The sequence below is a fragment of the Pipistrellus hanaki genome, assembly GCF_964339955.1.
Source record: "Pipistrellus hanaki genome assembly, chromosome: 1".
Classification (NCBI taxonomy): domain Eukaryota; kingdom Metazoa; phylum Chordata; class Mammalia; order Chiroptera; family Vespertilionidae; genus Pipistrellus; species Pipistrellus hanaki.
The window spans coordinates 156,636,309-156,663,549 of record NC_140503.1 but is presented as its reverse complement, the minus strand read 5'-3'; the positions used below and the strand labels follow the sequence as shown (position 1 = coordinate 156,663,549).

Sequence of the window (27,241 nt, the reverse complement as noted above, 5' to 3'; positions counted from 1 at the left end):
AAAGGCTTTTTCAGTATAGAAAATGATGAAAATTCCAAGATCTCCCTTGAAATATTTCCCTCCCAAATCTTTTAGAGTGTATTGATATTTATTATATAGTTTGCCATTCTCTTATCATACTGCTATAGTTTAAAGGCATGAATGTAGGGAATATAAAGTAATTTTTTTTCAAATTATCCAGGCTTTACATAAAATTATATCTATAAGGCAATATAGCTCTCAAAAATGAAGAGATATAATTTATCTTTTTATCATGCAATGTAATATGTTACTCTTCAATGGTTTTACATGCTTAATTTTATCACTTCAAAAGTAGTTAACACCCCATAATAGGCTACAAATACTACTTCTATTATTTATTTATTTATCTTTACTAAATAAATGAGCTTAGGAAGGCAATAAAGGTATCCAATGAATTCATGATTGACCTCAGTTGACAAAAACCAAAGTGAGTTCTCTTTTCTTTTAAAATGTATTGACTATCAATTGAACTATTAGTATCAAAACAGTGTGTTTCAGCACTTAAAACTAGATATCATTCTACAGTAGAAACCTCAATAATTAAAGTGATTGCTTATAGTAATTACTTAATGCTGTATGTGAAAACTGTGGAAACCATCGTGAAAATAAGACTTGACTTACCATTCTTTGTCAAGTACTCCACGATATTCCCTACTATCACCGGAATGCCATTCTCAGTGAGTCCCTGCTGTTGAAGGTCTTGGAGGCTGACACCAAATAACTTTTTATAGGTAGAATTCTTCTGCTCACTTAGTGGCACTGCCACTATCTTTTTCATGTCTTCTTTCAGCCGAACTGTGGCTTTACTTTGCTTAAAAGAGCGTAAGAAAAAAGAGCAGTCAGTCATTTTTACCACAGGAGGTTGCATGGTTACAACACAAACACCTGAATTAAAATGTAACCGTTTGAAAACAGATAGCAGTAGTCTTCACTTGTTTTTACTCCAACTCAAAATCTCTAACATCTCTCATGTGTTGCTCAGTGTTACAAATGGCTCAGTGTTACCACCGACATCACGGTTAAAAGGAGTGAAAAATAATGAGAAACCTAAAGCCACAACGTAACTGTAGCTAAGGGAGGGAGCAATACAGGGCAGTAGCTAAGATATATTACTACAGTAACCCAGGGTTGTGACTGGTTAAAAGGCAAATAAAACGTGCACGAAGACTGAAACTTCATGCAGATCCTGAAACAATAAAAGGTTTCTAAAGATAAAAATTTATCTAGATGTCATTTAAGGCAGCTTTAATTTGCAATGTTAGGATAGATATGTATATAAAAATATGGAGTAAACATTTATTTCTCTGACTTGATTATACCTGTGAAGTTCTCAGCAATATTTTGTCATATAAAATCAACTCAATTCTCTTTGAGGTTCAAAATGCCACGTCTCTGAAACAGTATCATTTTAGGTAGTCACAATTTTAAAAATTCCAGCAAAACTGCTCATGTTATAGATATAAAATACAAGTTACATTCAATTAATTTAAGTTACCAACACAACAAAAATAATTCATACAAATGTATTTTTTTCCTTTTAGTAGAGATAAATTTTAACATGATTTAATATAACTAAGTGATCTTTTAAAAGCATGTGCATCTATAAGTCTACACACTGGAAAAAAAAAGATGGCAAAATGCAAACAATTTTACTTGGGGACAGATAGCAAATTGGAGGAAACTCACTTTTTAAGAATGAATGGTAGCAACTAATGAAAGTATTATAAGGGCAAGATTCTGTAGCTATGAGATTCTAAAAGTAGAAATATTACTTCCATTTTAGAGTTGAAGAAGCAAAGATCAGAGTGTTAAGTAATTTGGTAAAAGTCACAGAAATAGAAAGAGTTTCATCCTATTCTAAGTCCATGTTCCTCTCCCTAATTTAGAGTTACATTAATGTTATAGGGCAGTTGGTGTATAATTATAATAACTCTAGAGGCCTGGTACATGAAATTTGTGCATTGGGGAGAAGGGTCCCCTCAGGCCAGCCTGCACCCTCTTCAATATGGGACCCCCTGGGGGATATCTGACTGCTGGTCGGATATCTGGCAGTTGGACATCACTCTAACAATCCAGGACCACTGCTTCATAACTGCTCACCTGCCTGCCAGCCTGATCACCCCTAACCACCTCTACCTGCCAGCCTGATTGCCCCTAACTGCCTCTGCCTGTGACCTGATCGCTGCCACTGCCCCCTTCTGGCCTGGTCACCCCCAAATGCCCTCCCCTACCAGCCCAGTCACCCCTCCCCTGCTGGTCTGGTCGCCCCACACAGCCTGGTGGTTATTACTGTTACTGTGATGGCATCCTGGACAATTTTCATATTCCTCTATTATTAGTATAGATTAGGGGTGTCGAACTCAATCAGAGAAGGGGCCAAAATCTAAAATCCAGCCTAAATCGCAGGCCGAATGGTTTACTGAACAGTCATAAACTGACAATGTCATAAACTGACAGCGGAGTGCAGTGATGACAGCGCGGTGCGGGCCACATTGCAAGGCCTGGCGGGCTGGATTTGGCCCGCGGGCCTTGTGTTTGACACATGTGGTATAGATAGTACGATAAATGGTGTATATGACCCAAGACCATTACACAAAGTTAATTCTACAACCCTGATTTTGAGTTGGCTCACTGTAATCTAAATTTGATTTTGAATCTTATACTCTGAAGAACCAGATCAACTTTCCTTGAAATATCTACATCTTTTAAGAGGTCATATTTGAAAGCCAGATTTCCCTTGTGAAAATTAAACAAATATAAAGTTATAATATTCACTTAGTATATATTAATATTATAAATATGGGATAGTGTTAGCTACAATAGAGCAGTAGTAGAGTGAGAACTATTTTCTCAGTTATCAAGGAAATTATGCATTTATTAATCAAGCCAAATTTGTAACAGCTAACAATATTTTTTCTTGTGGGTTTAAAAATACGTTAATCTCCCTCAACTGACCACACAAAAATTTTCAGTTGATCAGGTATATCTGGTGAGTAAGCAGCCAAAAAGTAATCAGTATTACTGAAACTCTGAATATTAGTCTCAAATGTAGAATTAAAAACAGCTAACAGCCGTGGCTGTTATGGTTCAGTGGATAGAGTATGGGCCCAAGGACTGAGGATCCAGGGTTTGATTCTAGTCAAGGGAATTCACCTCCATTGCAGGCATGATCCCAGCCCTGCTTGGGAATTACATGCAGAGGCAACCAATCAATGTCACACATAAATGTGTCTCTCCACTTCTTCTACTCGCTCAAAAAAGAAAGAGAATTACAGGTCAAGTTCCCTCATGAACATAGATGCCAAAATTCTCAACAAAATTCTAGCAAATCGGATCCAGAAGTACATCAGAAAGATCATAGACCATGACCAAGTAGCATTTATCCTGGGGATGCAAGGATTTTACAATATCTGCAAATTAATAAATGTGATACATCACATAAACTAATTGAGAGATAAAAATCACAGTCAAATCAATTGATGCAGAAAAAGCATTTGAAAAAAATCCATCACTCTTTCTTGATAAAAACCCTCAGCAAAGTGGGAATAGAGGGAGCATATGTCAATATAATAAAAGCCTTATAGGACAAACCTACAGCCAACATCATACTCAATAGGCAAAACTAAAACCACTTCACCTAAGAACAGGAACAAGACAGGGATGCCCACTTTCACCACTCTTGTTCGACATAGTACTGGAAGTATTAGCCATTGCAATTAGACAAAAAAGGGGAATAAAAGGTATCCAAATTAGAAAAGAAGACATAAAACTGTCATTATTCATAGATGACATGATATTGTACATAGAAAACCCTAAAGACTCCATAAAAAATTATTAGACTTAATAAATGAATTTGGCAATGTAGCAGGGTACAAAATTAGCGCCAAGAAATCTATGGCACTTTTATACACCAATAGTGAACTTACAAAAAGAGAGGTTAAAAAACACACACACTCCCATTTACCATTGCACCTAAAAATTAAGATACTAGGAATAAACTTAACTAAGGAGGTAAAATACTTATACTTGGAAAATTACAGGACACTGAAAAAAGAGATAGAGGAAAACAGAAACAGATGTAAGAACATACCGTGTTCATGAATTGGTAAAATCAACATCATTAAAATGTCCATACTACCCAAAGCAATCTATAGATTCAATGCACTCCCCATTAAAATTCAATGCTTATTTCACAGATCTAGAATGAACTCTCCAAAAATTCTTCTGGAATAAAAAAAGAGCCAGAGCCCGAGTAGCTGCAGCAATCCTGAGAAACTAGAACAAAGTAGGTGGGATCTCAATACCAGATACCAATTTGTATTACAAAGCCACTGTTCTCAAAACTGGCTGGTACTGGCACAAGAACAGATATATAGACCAATGGAATAGAACAGAGAACCCACAACTCAACCCAAACCACTATGCTCAATTAATATTTGACAAAAGATGCAAGAGCATACAATGCAGTCAAGACAGTCTCTTCAATAAAATTGGACAGATAAATGGGAAAAAAAAATGAAACTAGACCACCAACTTACACCATACACAAAAACAATCTCAAACTGGATAAAGGACTTAAACATCGGATGGGAAACCATGAAAATACTAGAGGAATCCACAGGAAGCAAAATATCAGACATATGTTAAATAAATATCTTTACCTATACAGCTCCTAGGGCAATGGAAACTAAAGAGAAAATAAATAAATGGAACTACATAAAAATAAAAAGCTTCTGCACAGCAAAGAAACCATCAAAAAACCAACAAGAAAGTACACTGTATGGGAGAACATATGCCAATGTTATCTCCCATAAGGGTTTAATCTCCAACATTTACGGGGAACTCATACAACCTAACAAAAGGAAGATAAACAACCCAATCAAAAAATGGGCAACAGATCTAAATAGATACTTTTTGAAAGAGGACATAAGGAAGGCAACAGACATATAAAAACATGCTCAAAGTCACTAATCATCCAAGAGATGCAAATTAAAACAACAATGAGGTACCATCTCACACCTGTCAGAATGGCTATCATCAACAAATCAACAAACAACAAGTGCTGGTGAGGATGTGGAGAAAAAGGAACCCTCGTGCCCTGCTGGTGGGAATGCAGACTGGTGCAGCCACTGTGGAGAACAGTATGGAGTTTCCTTAAAAAACTAAAAATGGAACTCCCATTTGATCCAGTGATTCCACTTATAGAAACATATCCAAAGAAACTAGAAACACCAATCAGAAAGGATATATGCACCCCTATGTTCATAGCAGCACAATTTACAATAGCTAAGATTTGGAAAGAGCCTAAGTGCCCATCAGCAGATGAGTGGATTAAAAATCTGTGGTACATCTACACAATGGAATACCATTCTACCTAAGAAAAGAGTAATGTGCAAATTAACCATCGCTCCGTTACACTCACAAGCCATGCCCACCAACCATGTCCACCAGCCAATAAGAGCAAGTATGCAAATAAACCAATCCAAGATGGCTACAGCCACAGAGAGCAGGAGGGAGGCTTGGGTTTCCCAGGCAATGGAGGAAGCAAAGCTTTCCGCCTGCCTTAGCCAGCCTAAGTCTCCAATCAAGGTTGCAAAATTTCAATTATCGAAGGTAAACATATCCAAACAGAAGCAGCTGCTGCCATGGAGCAAGCAGAAAGCTTGGCTTTGCTCCAGGCTACAAAGTTTCAATTGTAGAAGGTAAATAATTCTAGATACCAGGGTCTCTGCTTGGGTTGCCAGGGAGCGTGGCTGGCCTGCAAACCACCACAGACCTCTCGCTCAGGGCGCTCTACGCCCCAAGGGAACCCTCACTCTGATCCAGGACACCCTTCAGGGCAAACCAGCTGGCCTCCACCCATACACCAGGCTTCTATCCTATCTAATAAAAGAGTAATATGCAGATTGACCATCACTCCAACACACAAGATGGTTTCCCCCATGTGGACACAAGATGGCCACCACAAGATGGCCAGCAGGGGAAGGCAGTTGGGAGGGACCAGGCCTGAAGGGGAGGGCAATTAGGGGCAAACAGGCTGGCAGGGGAGCAGTTAGGCATTAATCAGGCTGGCAGGAGAATGGTTAGGGGGTGATCAGGCTGGCAGGCAGAAGCGGTTAGGGGCAATCAAGAAGGCAGGCAGGTAAGCAATTGGGAGCCCGCAGTCTTGGATTGTGAGAAGCCTGATCTGCCTGTTTAGGCCTGATCATACCAGGATCAGGCCTAAATGGGCAGTTGGACATCCCTTGACGATTCCTAGATTAGAGAGGGTGCAGGCTGGGCTGAGGGGCATACCCTCCCCCTCCCCCCATGCACGAATTTTGTGCACTGGGCCTCTATTGTTGCTATAAAAAGGAAGGAACTCCTACCATTTGCAACAGCATGGATGGACTTGGAGAGCATTATGCTAAGTGAAATAAGCCAGGAGAAAGATAAATATCAGACGATCTCACTCATGCCTTTATTTATTTATTTATTTATTTATTTATTTTAATCAAAATCATTTAGAAAGCTAAGATAATGCACGCACTATGACTGTACAAGTATTTGATGATTTGGGACCACCCAGTCTCCTTGCCACTCTTTTTCCAGTAATAAATCCTGACTGCTTTTTTGGGATTGACTCCACCCTGGTCGTGAGCAGCTTTGATGAGATTGCCACTCAAAACGACCATCCTGCCTTTAGCAACGGTTGGGTTCGGGGTTTCCATCAGGCTAATCAGACAGACCCCCTTTCTCCTGCAGGCCGCTGAATCTTTTTTTTTATTTATATATATATATATATCTTTATTGATTTTATTAGAATGAGATAGAAACATCAATGAGAGAGACACATTGATCGGCTGCCTCCTGCAAGCCCTCAACTGGGGATCAAGACTGCCACCAGGACATGTGCCCTGGCTGGGAATCGAACCAGGAACCTCTTGGTTCATGGGTGGAAACTCAACCACTGAACCACACCAGCCGGGCAAGGCCACTGAATCTTGAGAGGACTATCACAAGGCCAGAAAACTGGTTGGAGCTAACTAACTCCAACTACAGTGCCCACAGGATGGGTACATTAACTAAGCATTAGATTAACTCTTGCCATTTAAATCACTGGTGATGCTATTTAGTCTTTTAGCTGCCCTTTCTGACCCTGGTTCTCCACCTATGCTTCCAGTGGCAATCCTCTCTATTTCCGTTCAGTAACACACACCACACACACATACACCATCACCAGCACTACCACCACCACCACCTAACCACCACCAACTGATAAAAGTGAAAGGAGTTAAAAGGCAATTGAATTAGGTAGGTAGGGAAAGGGGTGGAAGAAGGAAGAATGCTGGAGCTAGCTGAAACAAACAAAAAATGTGTTTTGCATCAAAGAGGAGAGGCAGGAAAAACAGGATGGATAGCAGAAAAACAGGGTGTTTTGAAACAAGTTTGTTTTTCTTGTAAGTGCAAAACAAAATGTTGCAAAGAGGCCAGGAACCAATCAGAGAACGGCCCAGCAGACAGACCAAGAACGGGCCTTTAGCTGGTGTAAGGGGAGCAGAATGCTCTGGGGGGCAACCCATCGGACTCTGCCCCCTGAGTGGGAGCCCGTGTTTGTTTGCAATAAACTCCTGCTTGTTTGAATGCCGCTGGTCCCAGGCTTCATTCTTGGATTCCATGAGACAAGATGCCGGGAAATATTCCTGCTCACCAGTTTTGGATCTAAAGTAGTTATTTGTTTGTTTGTTTTTTAATGAAGAATAATCAAGCAGATAAAAATCCAGAGCTTTAGAAAAAAGAAAATCAGAATGGCAGCAATGGCTGACTTTTATGGAGTGTTTACTGACTATGTCATTCACAGCTTCAGATGCTTTCACTCATTAGATCCTAATAAAGAAATACTAGCAAGGGAAGGTACGATTGTGATGCCCATTTTACAAAGGCACAGAGGAGCCAGGAAATGTGCTCCAGGTTGCAGCAAGGATGTGGTGTAGCCAGGAGTCACTGGCAGGCAATCTGAGGGCAGAGGCCCTTGCTCCAAGCAGGAAGGGGCTTGGGGGGAGGGGAGGGGGTGCAGAATTCAAAAGCACGTGCTGGGGAGTCCAGCGTGCTTGCTAGAACTGAGAAACTTCCTCCTCTTGTAGAGAAGGAAGGTTATTTACATGTTTCTTGGTCTCCTTTAAAATGCATTATATATCAAGATTTCTGATACTCGATCCCGAATAGAGGACACTTCTATCCATCCAATAAACAGAATGAATTGCAGAAGCCTGGAAGTTTTATAACAGCTTACATTCACTGAATGCTGACTTTGTGCCAGACTGTATCAAGCGCTTTAAATTTATCATATCTAAATCTTCAAACAACCTTTTTTTTTTATTTTATTTTATTTTATTTATTTTACCCAGAGAGGAATTGAGAGGGACAGAGAGTTAGAAACGTCGATGAGAGAGAAACACCCACCAGCTGCCCCTTGCACATCCCCCACTGGGGATGTGCCCGCAACCAAGGTACATGCCCCTGACCGGAATCGAACCTGGGACCTTTCAGTCCGCAGGCCGACGCTCTATCCACTGAGCCAAACCGGTCCCGGCTAAATCTTCAAACAACCTTATCAGTAGACACACTTACTATTCCCAGTTGGACAGGAAAGCTAAGGCGCAAAGAAAAGAAAACTTGCCTACGTTGACAAGACTAGAAATTTCTAGAGCTAGAATGTAGCCCTCGGCGCCCTAGCTCCACTGCCTCTCAGCCATGACATACCCATGGCATTTCCTGCGCCTTCAGCGTTGGTGGTTCTGGGAGGGCCCACGGGGCACAGTGCGACGTGCAGCTCTGTCTGCACAGCCCGACACAAGATCCATTTTACACGACTGGCACCAGTGGTCTGTTTCCTGAAGGCAATCCTCCAAGAACTCACTGTAAGTACCACGAATTTAAGGTACTTCGAAGGACAATCAGATTACACGGCTGGGTAAATTCAGTGCATGCTTTAAAATGCTCTGGAACTGGTCTAGGACTCAAATGTCTAACCAGGAATGTGTGGAATCGAAAGCCAACCCACCACCAGATAAAAGGGGGGCAAGGAAAGCACTAACTGAGCCTAAGACCTCTGGTTCCGGAAAGCAATGAAACGTTTCTAAATTTTAGAAGAGCTGCCACGTGGATCAGAGGACATGACCAGAAAGCGAATGGTGGTTATCTGGAGACAGATTTTAAGACAGATAACGAAGAAGTAACAGTCACTTCCAAAGATGAAATACAGGCACGCCTCAGGGAGGCTGCGGGTACTGTTCGCGACAACCACCACAATAAAGCAAGGCGTCGTCTCTTTGAGGGTGGAGGGTCTTGCCTTCCATTAAAAAAAAAAAAAAAAAAAAAAAAAAGGCCACATCTGTGAAGCACATTGAAGTGAAGAGCAATAGAATGAGATATGACTGTCGGTTTCCTCAGAATGTGGTCAAGTTCCTAGAGACAAAAGATGTTTCCTGGTAAAGAACCTACCTTTCTTTGTACATCTGAGAAGCGATATAAGTAAAGTTGGTGACACACTCTAGTTTCACTAACAGCACTACCAATGTATATTGAGGGAAACAAATGAGGAAGAGAAAGTTGGTTAGTCGATGGATACAGGAAATGAGTATCTTTAAACCAGTCTGTGTCCCACTTCAAAATTGTATACACACATACACACACATGCATGTACACACACATACACACTCCACACATAGTTGGTGCTCTACTCTTTTGTCTGAGACTATCTTCAGCAGCAGGATACCAGAGAAGCTGCTACACATAAGATATGTTTACCAAGTAGAAAGTCCCAAACTAAGACAAATGTATGAGCCCATATGCATGCATTTATACATGCGACTTCTCACTTTTCTGCCACAGACTTTCTGAAAAGATTTTTTTATCATCTATCTTTATTGCAGAAATACTGTTACAATTCCTCCTACAGTAAAACACTCATATAAATCACATCAGAGTGGATAATCTTTTGAACAATATGATTTTTATGTCAACCTTAAGTGAAATCTTGCACATGCGTTGGATAGAAATGAAGGGATATATGGAGTTTCTTACACGGGTCAGTGTGATTACAGTCCAGAAAAGATCAACGTATGCAGCAGGGCAAGAAGGAAGGATCCAATGAGACAATCAGAAACGACTGCCGACCTCGTGACAAGACGCCAATCTGCTGCCTCACTCTGCACTTTTCTGGCCCTTAGTGTTTCTTTTACAAAGCTGGAAAAACGCAGACCAGTGTCCGTAGTTAAAGCTCAGTTACTTTACCCATACACACAAACAACAGATTTTGAAGGGAACTCTTTGAAGTGATATAGAGATGACCATCTGGGTACTAAAAGCCTTAGAGCAAAAAGGAAGTCTGAAAAGTTCTAAGCATGAAGGAGTCACCCAGCAGTTTACTGAGAAAATTCAATCTGTGGGGCTGGTGCACCATCTGGTGACCATTCAGGGCCTAGGTATCAAAATTTGCCAGGATATTTCTGGATATTTTAGGATGCCATCACAACCTACAACAATTTGCAGGCCTTTCTGAAAATTAAAAAAAGAAAAAAAAAAGAAAAAGGATTTGACCTAATTGTGACGATACACAGGTAGCAGTTCAAGTGACAATAAAGAGTATTTCTCACATATGAGTATCTCTAAGGAATAAAATGCCCCTCCCCAAACACCACAAACTTGAAATATAAATACAACTATTTATGCACTTTTCACATTTCCAAATAAAAAATTTAATGATAGAACTCTGTAAATCATAATTAACACAACGTGGTTACTGCAAAAAATTGTGTGTACACACCAACAGAAATGCGTTGGGGATTCATGCATTTCAGCCATAGAAATATACCATTTCCCGCCCCCCATGGATTTTTTTAATCAGGGTTACTTGTTGATGCTACTGTATTATAACAACTAGAAGTTTCCCAGTTGACTACAGAGTCACATTTACTCAACCAAGTTTTCTCACCACCACTTTCAGCAACCATGCTGAAACAGAAATCCCAGAATTACTAAATGAAAACAAGAAAGGGAATACAAAGATGTCGCACGCATCCTCAGAGGGAATAAGTTAATGTTTATTTTAATTCTTTCTCAATCTAGACACAAGACGTACCCCGTAACGACAACTGAGAATTCAGGTTGAACTCTTTCAGAACAAAACAGCCTAAGACGCTTGAGAGTGCTCTACCTTGCCATCAAGCTGACTTAACCAAATAAAACACAGCGTGCAATTTCCTTCACCTTTTTAGGAAAGGGAAAGAGGACGAGAATGCTGAATGCCCCAAATACTGCTTAACAGACAGGAACTGAAGCAACCACTCTGCCCCCACCTCCGAGGAAGGAGAACAGAGTCACACAAACACCTCCACAGAACCAGGAGGGCAGAGGCCTCTCCAGCTCCTGGAGCCCGGCGGGTCCAGGGGAGACGGGGGCGGCCAGTACTCACACAGATGGCAAGAGCTCCTGCCCCCATCCTTGCAGAAGTGTCTCTTGTAGGACGGACGAAGCCCAGATGCGAACATCAAAATGAGAGCAAAAAAATACTGAAATTCCATCCAGTGGGCATGCTTTGATTTGAAAACCGGCTCCCAATCCTGAGGCCCCGCCGTGAGCGCAGAGCAGCTCCTAACATTTTCGGAAGTGTGGTTTTGCTTCTCTTTCGGTTAAACCCACATGGCTGGGAGGGAGGACCGCCTGCAAGTTGAAATTTGATCCATAGCCTCTAGCATTGGCAAGGAGAGAGAGTCATGTGACTGGGTCTTAAGTCCTGACATCTTTTCTTAAACCTGACTTGCTAGATGCCACCCAGGCAGGCTCCTTCCCTTTGTAAAATGCTGATTAGCTGGTGGTATGCATTAATAGAACTAACAATTGCAGACAGCGGAAAGCACCAACTTGCTTCCTTGTCGAGACTCGTTTCTAAGAAAAATCCACACGTTTACACTCAGGTTTCCATCTGCAGGCATATTCCTTCCTCTTCGGAGGCAGATTTCACTTCCCTCCACTCTATGCTGTAAGACGTGTCCTACGTGAAAATGTTCTATTTTGTGTAGCTGTTACTTGACTGCTTCTAATTAGTTTCAAATTGTCTTATTCACATACAATCACTGGTGATAAGCATAAAACAACATGCTTCCAGACACCCATAATTCCACATATGTGATTTTGGCTGGAAAACTGGCTTCTTTCAGGAACTTCCTCCTCCACAAGCTGTGTCATAGAAAATACGACAGATTTTTAAGTTCTAAATATTTGAACTAGTAGCTAAAATATCCATTTCATATAAGCCAGAAAGAAACTGTTCTATTTTTATATACTTTTTTGCTACTTTCCTGTATAAGCCTTTTTTTGCTGGCACACTTAAGACTATTTATGCTGACCAATAGCACATGTGAATTTTCACTTGACCCAACTTTAAAAGACTTAAATTGCCACAATAACAAAGACGTAATAAATTTGTTTTTTAAGGGCAGGCGGTGGAAGGAAAAGGGAAAACCAAAGTTGGCTCCCACTTAAATACTTCTCTTCAAATCTAATATTCCTCACGAATCTCTAGCCAACCAACACAGCCTACAGCAGAGCCAAGAGAGCAAATTGTGTTGAGCAAGCCAGGGAACACGAGTCCATTTTATTTCTCTACGTACACACAAAATATTCTCAGGCTCTGCTTCCACAAGGTCGAAAGACACAATCCCAAGGCCATACGAATGGACGTCTTCTTCTCCATTAAAAAAAGTAGGGGGGTGCCCTAGCCAGTTTGGCTCAGTGGATAGAGTGCTTGGCCTGAACCCTGAAGGATCTCAGGTTCAATTCCGGTCAGGGGCATGTACCTCGACTGCAGGCCCAGGCTGTGGCAGATGGCAACCTATCTATATGTCTCTCTCTCTCTGTCTCTCCCTCTCCCTTCCACTTCTCTAAAAAAATAAAATAAAATAAAATAAAATCAATGGAAAAATATTCTCAGGTGAAAAGTAACAACAGCAAAACAAGTAGGGGGTGGCCCAGCCAACGTGACTCAGTTGGTTGAATGTCCCCAGTGCACTGAAAGGTTGCCAGTTCGATTCCTGGTCAGGGCTCATGCCCAGGTTGAAGGCTCACCCCAATGGTGGTGATGGTAGTGGGAGTAGAAGGCAATCCATGGATGTTTCTCTCTTTCATCGATATTTCTCTATGTCTCTCCCTCTTCCTTCCTCTCTCTCTCAAAATTAGTAAAAACATTTAAAAAATATATATATATATATATTTTATTGATTTTTTACAGAGAGGAAGAGAGAGGGATAGAGAGTTAGAAACATCGATGAGAGAGAATCATCAATCAGCTGCCTCTTGCACACCCCCTACTGGGAATGTGCCCACAACCAACGTACTGCCCTTGACCGGAATTGAACCTGGGACCTTTCAGTCCGCAGGCCGACACTCTATCCACTGAGCCAAACCGGTTTCGGTAAAACATTTTTTTTTTTTTAAAGTAGGGGGTGGGTGGAGGTGGAAGTAGTAGTATTAGGGGGATAAATGGTGGTGAACAAAATAAAATTAAAAAGAAAAAATGTAAAAATTTTTTCTATTTCATCCTTAATACAAATTTTATCACTTCTGTTTCCTATTCACCCATTAAAAAACCAGGCTGATTACTAAAGAAAATGATCATAAAACAAACTTTTTCTAATACTTTAAAATTTTGTCCTCCTTTTCTGATTATATATTAATAAATACTAGCAGCCTGGTGCAGCGATTTTGTGCACAGGAAGGTCACTCAGCTTGGCCTGCACCCTCTTACAATCTGGGACACCCCCCCCCCCTCCCCCACGCACACACACACCCCTGCTGGGATCAGTTCAAAACCGGCAGTCCAACATCCCCTGAAGGATGTAGCAGAGAGCAAAGTGGCAGGTGGCTGGGGAGAGCCCAAGACCAGGCCAGGCGCTGTTCCCACTCACCCTGGCACCACCGCCCCAGCTGCGCTGGCCAGCCATGAGCCCAGCCTCTGGCGCCTGTCAGTCAGCTGAGAATCGCTTCTGCTCTGGGAGCACACTGACCACCAGGGGGCAGCTCCTGCATTGAGCGTCTGCTCCCTGGTGGTCAGTGCATGTCATAGCGACCAATTGAACAGTTGCTTAGGGTTTTATATAGATTGCCAGTTCACGATGAAAAGTAAAAGCCTAGCTTCCACCTTAGAGAAGAAGGGCAGTGTCCCAGGGAATGATGAAGTAACCATGGGGAAGGGAGTTAAATCTCTGAATGACCTTGTAGAATACAGCTGCCTTACAAGCCTAGACCAGCTGAACGTTTCCATGGAAAGGAAATAAAGCTCGATTTGCTACTGTATTTGAAGGTCCTGAGTATGCACCTGTATAAACCAAGTTTGTCTTTATCCTATTTGTAAAGCAAATTTTTCATTTCCTACTCATTTGTTATACTATCTATACCATCTAATAAATTAATATACACACACTTACATACATACATACATACATATATGTACACACCAGGGTATTTTTCAGGCTAATATATCCTATTTTGTTTTCCCCCACCCCCAGTTTTATATCACTACCATAATATTTTAATAACTATATGTTTACAATTAACTTAAATATCTGATAAAGATAACCTCTCATTACCCATCTTTTCAATGTTACTGCTATTCTTTCCAATCAATTCTTCATGATAAATTTCAAAAACATTCAGTAATGTTAGAACAAGTTAGAACACCAAAAATTATACCTCTTGCAATTGTTCCTAAAAGGTATATGTACATCTTATTTTTGTTTTGTATATTATTACTACACAAGTATGACATAAGGAGGAAAAATCATTCTAATTTTCATAATTTATTATATACTATTAGAAAGTAAAATTAATACTGTGCCTAACCAATGTTTATCCTTAGTTATTCTTCTCTGTGATGGCTAGATTTCACTTGTAAAAAGAAACCTTGAGTAGACCATTTCATAAAGATTACTAAAAGACACTGTTTACTTCAAACGATGTTTATTTCTCCATGGAATACACCTGAAATTAGAGTTATCAAATCTTTTCCTGACCCCAGAATGAATGCAAGGGATATTGGAGTCCAATTAATCCCAGAAAGTTCTCTGAGCTATTACATGTATACCAGAGGTCCAGTGCATGAAATTCGTGCATGGGAGGACTGTGTCCCTCAGCCTAGCCTGCACCCTCTCCAATCTGGGACCCCTCAGGGGATGTATGACTGCTGGCTTAGGAACAATCATAAAGGAATAGAGCGATCCCACAGGGTTAGGGCCTAAACTGGCAGTCAGACATCCTTCTCACAAACCAGGACTGCTTGCTCTTAACTACTGACCTGCCTACCTGCCTGATCATCCCTAACTGCCTTTGCCTGCTGGCCTGATCACCCCCAACTGCCCTCCCCTGCTGGCCTGATTGCCCCCTAACTGCTCTCCCCTGCTGGCCTGATCACTTCTAGCTGCTTGCTCCCCTGCTGGCCTGATCGCTCCTAAGCACCTCTGCCTCGGCTCCCATCACATGGCTTTGTCCAGAAGGAAGTTGGATGTCCAGTCAATGTGGTCTAATTAGCATATTACCCTTTTATTAGTATAGATATTCCTGAATAATGACTTACAAAGAATCTTAACATGTGAAAACCACAGTCAAGAAATGTACTATTAGCTATTGCTTTTCCCTCAGAAGGAAAAAAGGAAAATTTTAAAAGTACTTTTCTGAAAGCCCACTATGGGGGGCTAATTCTGTAACTACTCCCAGAAATGCTTCAATACCATGGTAGGACAAGGGATGTCCTATTTTCAAGAAAACCCCTGGGCACCCTGGAAGAAGGTGTCAAGGTGACTTCCCAACTGATGGTCAGGCCCCTGAGATGCTGTCATTTAAGTCACCCTCTGACCTGGGAAGCCTTATGGAGGAGGAGAAAGAGCCAGGTTATCCTCTAGCCTCCAAAAAAACAAAAAAATACTTCAAAGTCAATTCCTCTGATATTAGTTGGCAGAGCTACCAGTTTGCAAAAGACAAATTCTCCTTAGCTGGAGTAGCTACTATGAAAATTTTTAAAAAAGCAAGAGCCTATAGATATATTTTGGTTAGCCATGTAGCAGGGACCAGAAAGTATCATGGGGGTGGCGAGGTAACAACATGAACCACCTGAGTGAGACCCACTACTACCATAGCCTGCTACTGGGAATGGGACACTGGCTTTTTCTTCCAAACTCAGTCTCTACTCCAGCTCTAGCCTTACCTATCCCAGACATTATTTTTCTTTATTGATTAAGGTATTATATATGTGCCCTTATCCCCCTTTGTCTCCTCACCCCCCTGGTGTTTGTGTCCATTGGCTAGGCTTACATGCATGCATACAAATCCTTTGGTTGAACTATTTTTCAATGAGAACCCCAGCCTGGCCCAGAATGAATAACATCCAACCAGAGAGGATATCAGAAGTCAGTTAGTCAGCAACTACTTAGTGTTTATATATACTCTTTCTTGACCTGTCAGGGAGTCCAGATATTTTTGGTTTTGAATCACTGATAGTAAATGCAATTGAGAGATTACTTGCTCTAGGCCAGTGGTCAGAAAACTCACTAGTCAACAGAGCCAAATATCAACAGTACAATGACTTAAATTTCTTTTGAGAGCCAAATTTTTTAAACTTAAACTTCTTCTAATGCCACTTCTTCAAAATAGACTCGCCCAGGCCATGGTATTTTGTGGAAGAGCCACACTCAAGGGGCCAAAGAGCTGCATGTGGCTCGCGAGCCACCGTTTGCCGACCACTGCTCTAGGCCATTGGTCAGCAAACTACAGATATATGCCAAATCTGATCATCAGAGGCCGTAACCTGCTACTGTTGGTCGAACCATTTGTTTACATAATGTGTATGGCTGCTTTGGCACTACAGTAGCCGAGTTGAGTAGCTGCAAAGATGGAACCTATGGCCTGCAAAGTCTGAGAAATACTCACCATCTGAGCCTTTATGGAGAACGTTTTCAGACCATGGATCTAGGCTACTCAGTAACATTATTGGGCATGAGAGTTGAAGACTAGTCTATGTGTTTTGGTTCCTTGGAAAAATAGAAGAAAATAGGTCATCCTTGGGTTGGTTAATCTGTTTTGTTAGAATTGCCCCATTACCTGGGATTGGGGCTATTTTTACTTTCTCCTAATTATTTTCTGAAGGAGTTCCCTATAAAGGTCCAGATTAAATCTCATGAGCCCATCTCTGTTCTGAATTCTAGATGCATTCCCATCCCACTTAAGCAGGAAAAATTACCTCACTCTTAGGAGAAGATCGATTGTTCTGTAGCCATGGAAACAAATAGCCAGCATAACTCATTTTGAAACCTGGTCAGTCAGCAACTTGCCTTAATAAGCCAATTGGTTTTGCAAGTCAGTCCATTGTAACAACACATCGAATCTGGCCAATTAAGAATGTGCTTACTGCGCCTGGCTAGCATAGCTCAGTGGTTGAACCTTCACCTATGAACCAGGAGGTCATGGTTCAATTACAGTCAGAGCATTTGCCCCGGTTAGTTACGAGTTTGATCCCCAGTGGAGGGGGAGGGTAAGGAGGCAGCCAATCAATGATTCTCATCGTTGATGTTTCTATCTCATTCTCTTTGAAATCAATAAAAATATATTTTAAAAGAATGTGCTCACTGCAATGAACTTGTATCTGAGTGCCAATCTATCAATAGCCATCTCTCTCCTTCAAATGTCAATACTCCTGAAAGCCTGTCAACTCAAGTGTCCCACTTCCCAAAGACCTATAAACACAGCAGTCTGCTCTGCTCGGAAAGACTGTGCCTGACTAGCAGAGCTTTCCCTTACTATAATGGTCAGTAAATTCCACTTTGTCTTCTTTACTCCAGGTACTAATGGTCTCATTATTCTTTGACATAACCTATAGTTTACACACCCCAATTCTATGGGTCAGTATTTAAGCCCCTTGTTTGACGTATATTACTATTACTTCCTCACTAACTGGCTATTTCTGGCCCCATCTTAAGTCTCAGCATGGCCTTGGCTGAGACTGGACTGCTCAATTCCAATGCCTATCTCCCCCTGGAAGCCAAAGCCGGGGATATCCACTATGCCAGTCTTAGCAGAAGGAGAGAATCCCAGGATCCTAAGAACTGGGGAAGAGGGATGATTTTGGATAGGAAGTACTATATCTGTGATGTGATGATCACCCTAATCTCAGGCCTGGGAAACAAGAGAACAGCTGCCTTTTCTTTTGAAAACAATTTTAGCTATTTTCCCAATAAGTTTGCTAAGACCATCATTTAATTTTTTAATTTCACAAGCACTCATACAATGCACAATGTTAAAGTTCTAAGAATTATGGCTTAGGAGGGTGTTGGGAGAAGGATGTATTACTTGAGCTATGAAGTACATGTAAAACAAAAAAAAACTCAGACACAATTTGAAAATTTTGTGAAGGTATTGTTTGGCCATTTTGTCTTGTTTGCATAGTGATTTGAAAGGCCACTTACCTAGGTTGGAATGAGTATTGCTCAGCAATCAACACAGACACTTTAATACCTATTCACAGTTTATGATTACCTCCTGGGCCCTGAAAGCACTAGAGTCTTAATCTTTCCATTAGCAAATATAATCCACTAAACTGTATATAATCAAGTTTGAAATGTGTGTCATTAGCACTTGAAAATTCAAAGGCTGGAAAAAACGTGATGAGTGGAAGTGGCTGGAGCTAGAGCTGCAAGAGGGCAAGTGTTGAGCTGACTTAGGAGTCATGGGTTAGGATGGAGAGGAAAGAGAGGGCATTCTAATGCAGGTCTGCATGATGAGCACAGAGACAGACATCTGCACGAAAAGCAAGGGGCTCTCAACGGCAAAATAAAGAAGTCAGGAACGGCTGCAGGTTCCTAAGTGGAATGAACAGCTTAATAAAACTAGTGACAAATTAACCTGGAAGTCTGACTAGAATGGGAAGGAGCCTTATTACAGATGAGTGGACCATGTTTACAATAAGCCAGCTGAGATGAAGATGTCTTTGAATTTAGAGAGCGAAAGACACATCACATAAATTTTATAGAAAGAACTCAAGACTGATAACTGACTTTATTATTTTTTTTTAATATATATTTTATTGATTTTTTTTTACAGAGAGAAAGAGATAGAGAGTTAGAAATATAGATGAAAGAGAAACATTGATCGGCTGCATCCTACACATTCCCCCCTGGGGATGTGCCCGCAACCAAGGTACATGCCCTTGACCAGAATCGAACCTGGGACCTTTCAGTCCGCAGGCCGATGCTCTATCCACTGAGCCAAACCGGTTTCGGCTAATAACTGACTTTAAATAAGAGGCAAATGAGGTGCCATCCTAGTCAAGGTAAGAGAAGCGTCAAGGGTGATTCTAAAGTTTATTTTCCAGGTCACTGATGTGGTGCCTAGTAAACAGGAAACTTTAAACTACAGTCTGCCTGGGAAACTTCTGATTTATGCTTGCCAACTTAATGTAATTATTAATAGTGTCAGCTTTCACTCTTAAGTGTTCTGGAAAGCTGAGTCTAAAGAAGGTACACCAGCAAAGACTACTGTCAGAGTATCAGAAGGACTCCCTCTATCAGGATCCTAAACACCCAAGATCAGCAAAAGATCTCATTGGAAAGATATTTTAATTCCTCTCTGCTCCCTGCCAGAATCCAGGCTTTATTCCTCCACCTCTACCTCCATGCAGGGTCCTGTGGGGTCATGAGAGGAGGACTTGAGAAACCACCCCAAAACACTCCCTTCCCCAGCGACTTTTCTGGCAACCACATTCTTAAGTTGTACCAGGAAATGTCTATCTACCAAGGGAGTTTTTGTCTACCTCTGTCATGTGCTGAATTTTCTTCCATAATCCCAACATTTGGACAACATTGAGATGCCTTCATTAGTGATTCAGTCATGAAGGGGGAAAAATGCTGCATAAATCCAGAACCATTAGAAATGCGAGGCTTTTTCTCTTTTTGTTTTTCATTCATAAAATTGTATTACTTAAATGATTTTGCCTTTGTCAAAGGAAGCTTTCAAGAACTATAATTTTTAGATTTGTATTTTCTTAGTAAATGTGAGTTAAGTATTTTTTAAATGATTATAAAAATAATTGTCCCAATCTTAGCCAGTTGGCTCAGTTGATTGGAGTGTCATTATATGCACCAAAAGGTTGCAGGCTCAATTCCTTGCACATATAGGAGGCAACTGATGAATGTTTCTCTCTCACATGCCCTCTTCTCTCCCCTCTCGCTGTAAAAATTAATAAAAACATATCTTAGATTGAGGATTAAAAGGAAAGCATTATCCCAGGTTGGACTATGTATTATATGGTTACTCGGTTAATAGTAGAAATTAATTAGTTGATCAATAGAACATATTTGAGCAGAAAGTTGCACTTGGTTTTAGGCACACACTAGAAATCAGTAACAGTGGGAGAACATTTCAGTAGTGTGTATACATGAGGATCATTTCATGTACAGCTCAAAGGTGGCTTCAGTTTCCCTTGGCTTCTTTAATCACCACAGCCTATTCATTCTACCTCTGAAGAGCTTTTCAAATAAATTTCCTCCCTGTTCCCACAGCCATTTTTAAAATTAAACACACACACACACACACACTTTAAATGCTGGACATCATCAGCAGTCGTTAGGTACAACTACACCACTACATTTCTGAAGCAGATTTGATGATGTTACTTTTCTGATTATTCTCCATAGAATAATCTATAGATGGGTTTTGAGGGATCAATGGTCATCCATGTACTCGTATTTGAATCCTGAGTATATGCATACTGAAGTGAGCATCTACCTTTTCTGTTGTTGCTGTTAATCCTCACCCAAGAATATTTTCTCCTTTGCTTTTTAGAGAGAGTGGAAAGGAGGTGGGGAGAGACACACCAATTGGCACACACTCAGACTGGGGCTGTGGATCGAGCCTGCAATCGAGGTATGAGCCCTTGACCGGATTTGAACCCATATCCCTTCAGTCCATGGGCTGATGCCTTACTTACTGAGCCAAACCAGCTAGGGCTTTAGAAATCTTTTCTTTAAATAAACACTGCTGGCCGAAGCCGGTTTGGCTCAGTGGTAGAGCGTCGGTCTGAGGACTGAAGGGTCCCAGGTTCGATTCTGGTCAAAGGGCATGTACATTGGTTGCGGGCACATCCCCAGTAGGGGGTGTGCAAGAGGCAGCTTGTTGATGTTTCTTTCTCATTGACGTTTCTGGCTCTCTATCTCTCTCCCTTCCTCTCTGTAAAAAATCAATAAAATATATTTTAAATAAACACTGCTGGCCTGTAGACTAAATCCCAAACTCCCTAGCATGGCTTCAAGATTTTTCAAAACCAAATTCCATATTAGCTTTCCTTACATATATACCTTAAATTATAGCCACCATTCTCATGGCAGACTGGATAATGCCTCCTCAAAAATATCCACGTCCTAATCCCCAGAATTTGTAAATATTTTACCTTGCAATGGCAAAAAAGAATATACAGATGTGATTAAATTAAACAAATATCAGATGGGGAGATCATCTTGGATTATCTGGGCCCAATATGATCACATGGATCCTGACAAGGCAGGAGGTCAGAGGTCAGAGGTCAGAGGCCTGTGAGAGATTTGAAGATGCAAGATACTTACTGGCTTGAAGACAGAGGAAGAGGGGATAAACCAAAGAATAAAGGTGCCCTCTAGAGGCTGGAAAAAGCAGCATCCCCCAAAGCATTAAGAAGAGCCTTGATTTTAGCCCAGTAAAATGGATTTCAGACTTCTGAACTCCAGAACAGTAAGTTAATAACATTATATTGTTTTAAATCAGTTTGTGGTAATTCGTTACAACAGCAATGGAAGACTAATACATTTTTGTTCCACAAATTAAATAAGATATGCATTTTCCCATTTCAGAACCTTTGTTCCTGATCTTGTATTTGCCAGAAATAACATCTCCTTTTTCTACTTGGGGAACTCATACATATACTTGAATGCTGAGCACCAATGCCACTAGCATTTCTAACTAATGTCACTCCACTGTGTGTACAAATGCCTCATTTAAACCACGAGTATAACATTTACACGTGGCACTGTTATTTGCAAATCTATATTTCCAGATTGATAACTCCTTGAGGGACAGGGCAATATCTTATTCTACGTCCTTGCAAGCTTCATAACACAGTCTCTGTACAACTAATGCATTAAATGTTTGGTGATAAGCCTTGGGTTGCTCCTGGAAGCACTTTGAGACTCAAAAGTTAGGACAGCCAAAACCAGTTTGGCTCAGCGGTAGAGCGTCGATCTGCGGACTGAAAGGCCCCAGGTTCGATTCCGGCCAAGGGCATGTACATTGGTTGCGGCACATCCCTGGTAGGGGGTGTGCAAGAGGCAGCTGGTCTCTCATCGATGTTTCCAGCTCTCTATCTCTCTTCCTTCCTCTCTGTAAGAAAATCAATAAAATATATATATTTTTTTAAAAAGTTGGGACAAAAAATAGAAATTATATGAGTGTCATCAGAAAAAGAGTTGAAAAGGATGAGCATGGATATGCTTTCTAAGGGATTTCAGAGAAAAAAGTTCAGAGACTTGGAAAAGAAAAAAGGAATCAGAATGATAAATGTGGGGTAGACATAAAATAAAAACAGGTAAACATGGTTGCAAGGTGCTAACTTCCAGTTTTAAGATTAATAAGTCCTGGGATGTAATGTACGGAATGGTGACCATAGTCAACAATACTGAATTATATATTTGAAAGTTGCTAAGAGAGTAAATCTTAAAAGTTCTCATCACAAGAAAAAAATCTATGCGAGTTGATGGATGTTAACTAGACTTATTGTGGTAATCATTTCACAGTATGACATATAACGAATCATTGTGTCATATACCTTTAACTTGTACAACATTGTAGGTCAAGTATATTTCAATAAAAGGAGAAGAAAAAAAAACAAATATAAAGAGAAATTAGTAAAAAAAAAAAAAAAAAAAAAAAAAAAAAAGCTTATTGTAAACAGTGCTCATTGGAAGATATATTTATGGTCCTTAATACCTGAATCCTTTATTTTCAAACTCTTTATCAAGAAGGTTCCACCAAATTTCTTCTAATATTACTGCTGAATAAAGGTTAAGTTGAAATTGGTAAAGCAATTACGTTTGATATTTTAAATAAGAATCTCACCAATTTTTTTTTTTTTTTTTTTTTTTTTTTTTACTTTTTAGCATCTAAGAAAATTTTTTTTTCCTGGCACAGTGCTTGACCCATTACAAGACTGTGATAAATAATATGGTTTACACTCTTTAAAAAATTCAGAAAGGAAAAGTAAACCTAAACAAAGGTCATCAGCAAATAAGGAAATATTTTATTAACTGAATAATAATTCTGAGAACTAGAATTAAGAGATGTTTGCAAACCTAACCTTCCAAACCCACATTGTGAAGGTGTACAGGAGCAGTCACTAACATGTTTATTGCCCAGGCTTTCGCACAGGTTTTCATTTAGTTATAACAACAACTTCCCCATGTACACATCAGCCCTGACTGAGGCCCAAGAGACATTCAGACTTACACAGCCAATAACGGACAAAGCTAGGTTTCACACCCCTGCTTCTCTAAGACCTGTGTTTTCACGAGTGCATTAAACTAAGATCAGTTTGGAACACACCTGATTTCCAATTGTGACTAGGCTAACTGTAAGGACATGTTATGAACATCACTGTCAATTACAAGGTGTAAATAGTAAATCAACATTCCAATTAAAAAAAATATTACTAGAACAGAAGAGGTAACACAAGAGCATATTAAAAAATATATTAATTATGAAGCACTTTTATCTTTATTAACTCATTCGATCAGCACTAAAAAAGCTAGGATATGTCATCATTCCCATTTTATAAATGAGAAAACATGTGAAACTCAGAAAAATCAAATTACTTGCTAAATTACACACAGCTGGATAGATGAACAAACAGAATAGAAACTCAAAACTTCACTGATTTATTAGCAATCTCAAACATTTATTAAGAGAATACATTACCATTTATACACAACACTATGTTCCTCTCCAGTAGACTTTTAAAAATGGATATGATTTATAATCCTAAAAGCCTTAAAACTCATGAGTTGCAATATGCTAGGCTACCATGGACTGTTAGGAAAGATGGAGGGGGCATTGCTATAGGATTGCTGTGCATTTATGTAGCATTGTAATAACATTACTATAGCTGCACAGTAATAGTAAACCTAAATAGTTTAATATTTAGGCATAAATTGCTGCTAAATGTCTATTTTATAGGTAACAATGTTTGTTGCCTTTCACTGGGGTATGAAATTTCCTGGCCAAGTAATTAACTACTGCAAGCTGTGGTAAATCAAGTTCCTAGTCATTTACATCAGAGTCTCAAACTATGCAAGAAGGAGAGAATCCTTCATCTCAAAAAAAGTTTAAAAATTTAAAAATGGAAGGTTAGAGTCCTAATACTTCATGTGAAAGATATATCAGAAAACTCTCTTCTGTGACTATAACAGTAATAAATGAACTAAAATAACCAACTGGTTAAAAAAAAAAGAATATAAATAAAAAAGGTCAGTGTATAATTAACTCCCATGTTATAGTAAGAGATACTATTGTTAAATAAATCAGATTTTTCTTTCTTTCTAACATTATTGGAAACAAGCTACCAGTTGAAGTAAGAAAGTTTTAAAAGTCCAGTCAGCTTCAAAATGATGGATTTAATAATCCTATCAATTCACCCTTACCAAACACCCATGCAATTGCACATCAATTTTAGTACACCGTTGACAGGGACTTGCCAATTGTTGGCTAGTTCCACCAGTACAGCCCCAAAGGAAAAGAATGGGGTAGAAGACAAGGGAGAGGGGAAAAACAAAACTGTTAATACTGCAAGCATTAAGTGTGTGTGTATGTGGGGGAGGGGGAGAATGGGTACCTACCTGTCTCAAAGCAAAAGAGAAAAATATGAAAATCCAAGGAAAAGGAGATACTTAACTACTACCATCTTTCAAAATTGAGATGTCAGGGTTTAAGTTGAGAGATACAATAAATAGAAATAACAGAAGGGTAAACCACCCTCTCCAACCTTTGTGTCTTTTACATCTAATAAAAGAGAACAAGGAAAAACTAAAATATATTTCAGACACATTTCCAAAAGGATGATTATTTGAAGACTGTCTTTTGCATTAAATTCCCATTTATACCTCTACCTTCCCCTTCAGATACTTATGATGGGGCTAAAAGTCTGCCGGAAATAGTATATGGGATATGCTGTGGTTAGGATTAAAGGAAAGAAAGACTGTGTGCATCTGTTCTGGGTTGATTGAGAATTCTGAGTAGACAAGGTGAATCTCCTTATAATTACAAAAAACAGGTTTATCATACACTCTTTCAAAAACTGTACATCATTAAATGTGTATGAATTGATCCAGCCTTTCCCACCACAGTTGTCTTTTAGCTATCTATGTCTCCTTTCAAAGCCTCCAATTTTAGGAGGCTAAGAGAATGCAAGTTGTTTCCATCTAATAAAAATAGTAGGAAATAAGAAAGTCATAAGCTAGTTTTTACTTAGTGCTTAGTGCAGAATTATCTGGTACCCCGCAAAGCAATTTATATATACTATTTGGTTCATCCTTACAACAACATCAAAATCAGTATAATTTTTATTCCCACTTTCCATATGTGAAAGATTTATATAACTAGCCAGAAATTCCATGGTTAGTAGGTGGAGTCACAAGTGCAAACCTGAGATTGTGTCTCCAGAACCCATAAGGTTTATCTCTAAGATGTACCTAAATCTTATTGTTTACATGCTACCAAAGCAATAACTATGCTATTGTTTTCTTTTTACATGGTTTCAAAACAATAACTATCATATAAGAAAGAGAGTTATTAAAACATTAAAATTTTTAAAAGAATACCATCATTGGATAATAAAAAGTACTGAAATTCAAAATGAATTAGGTATATAGCAATGAAGCACAAAGTCAATAATAAAATGGCCATATTCAGTTCTTCTGTTAGATAAAAGGAAACTAAATTTGCACCTGATCATAATTTTTCTTTATCATTAAAGATAGCCAGAATTTATCACATGAATCCTTAAGTGATAATATATCCTAAGCAGCATTTTCAACATCAGTTGGAATAAACACAGATACTTCTTAGATGGTTATTTCTTTTTGTTGTTATTTTTAACCTTCACCTGGGGATATTTTTCCCCCACTGATTTCTAGAGAAAGTGGAAGGGAGAGGGAGAGACAAAAAGAAACATCAATGTGAGGAAGACACACTGAATGGCAGTCTCCCACACACCTGCAACTGAGGTATGTTGCACCCTGTCCAATCTGGGACCCCTTGAGGGATGTCTAACTAACCATTTAGGCCCCATCCTAGGATGGGGCCTAAACAGGTAGTAGGACATCCCTCTTACAATGTAGGGCTGCTGGCTCCCAACTATTCACTTACCTGCCTGCCTGATTGCCCTTAACTGCTTCTGCCTGCCAGCCTGATCACCCCCTAACCACTCCCCTGCCAGCTTGATCGATCCCGAACTGCTCTGCCACCGGCCCAATTGCCTTTAACTGCCCTCCCCTGCTGGATTGGTCACCCCTAACTGTCCTCCCCTGCAAGCCTGGTCATCCCCAACTGCCCTCCCCTGCTGGCCCAGTAATCCCTAACTGCCCTCCCTTGCCAGCCTGGTCGCCTCTAACTGTCCTCCCCTGCAGGCCTGATCACCCCTAACTGTCCTCTCCTGCAGGCCTGGTCCCCCCCAACTGCCCTCCCTGCAGGTCTGGTCCTCCCCAACTGCCCTCCCCTGGTTGTGTCCAACTGCTCTCCCCTGCAGGCCTGGTTACCCCTAACTGCCCTCCTCTGCTGGCCTGATCGCCCATAACTACCCTCCCCTGCCAGCCATCTTGTGTCCACATGGCGGTAGGATCTTTGACCACATGGGGGCAGCCGTCTTATGTGTTGGAGTGACAGTCAATTTGCATATTACTCTTTTATTAGATAGGATAGGCAATCAGTAAATAAACCCTAAATGCTGATTCAACATCAACTGCTGAATATATAAAATGTGAGGTATCCATCCTATATAATAAAAGACTAATATGCAAATTGTCCCCTCAACCGGGAGTTCGACCAGGGGGCGGGACTGGCCCACCAATCACCCATGGCACCTCCTCTTAACTGGCTCCGTTCCTGATTGGCCCCCCACCCC

The 27,241-nt window shown here is 40.3% G+C and overlaps 1 protein-coding gene across 2 annotated transcripts in view; it reads right to left on the bottom strand.

The window, feature by feature from the left end:
- FAM13A (family with sequence similarity 13 member A) overlaps positions 1-11,707 on the bottom strand; it is a 238,005-nt gene extending 226,298 nt beyond the window's left edge. For both annotated transcript variants that reach the window (XM_084881811.1, XM_084881812.1), the window contains exons 1-2: positions 11,477-11,707; positions 643-832 (exon numbers count right to left, since the gene is read on the bottom strand). In XM_084881811.1, coding sequence (XP_084737937.1) covers positions 643-832; positions 11,477-11,503 — 217 coding nt within the window. In that variant the 5' untranslated portion in view covers positions 11,504-11,707. The remainder of the gene's footprint in view (positions 1-642; positions 833-11,476) is intronic.
- Positions 11,708-27,241: the final 15,534 nt, after the last annotated feature.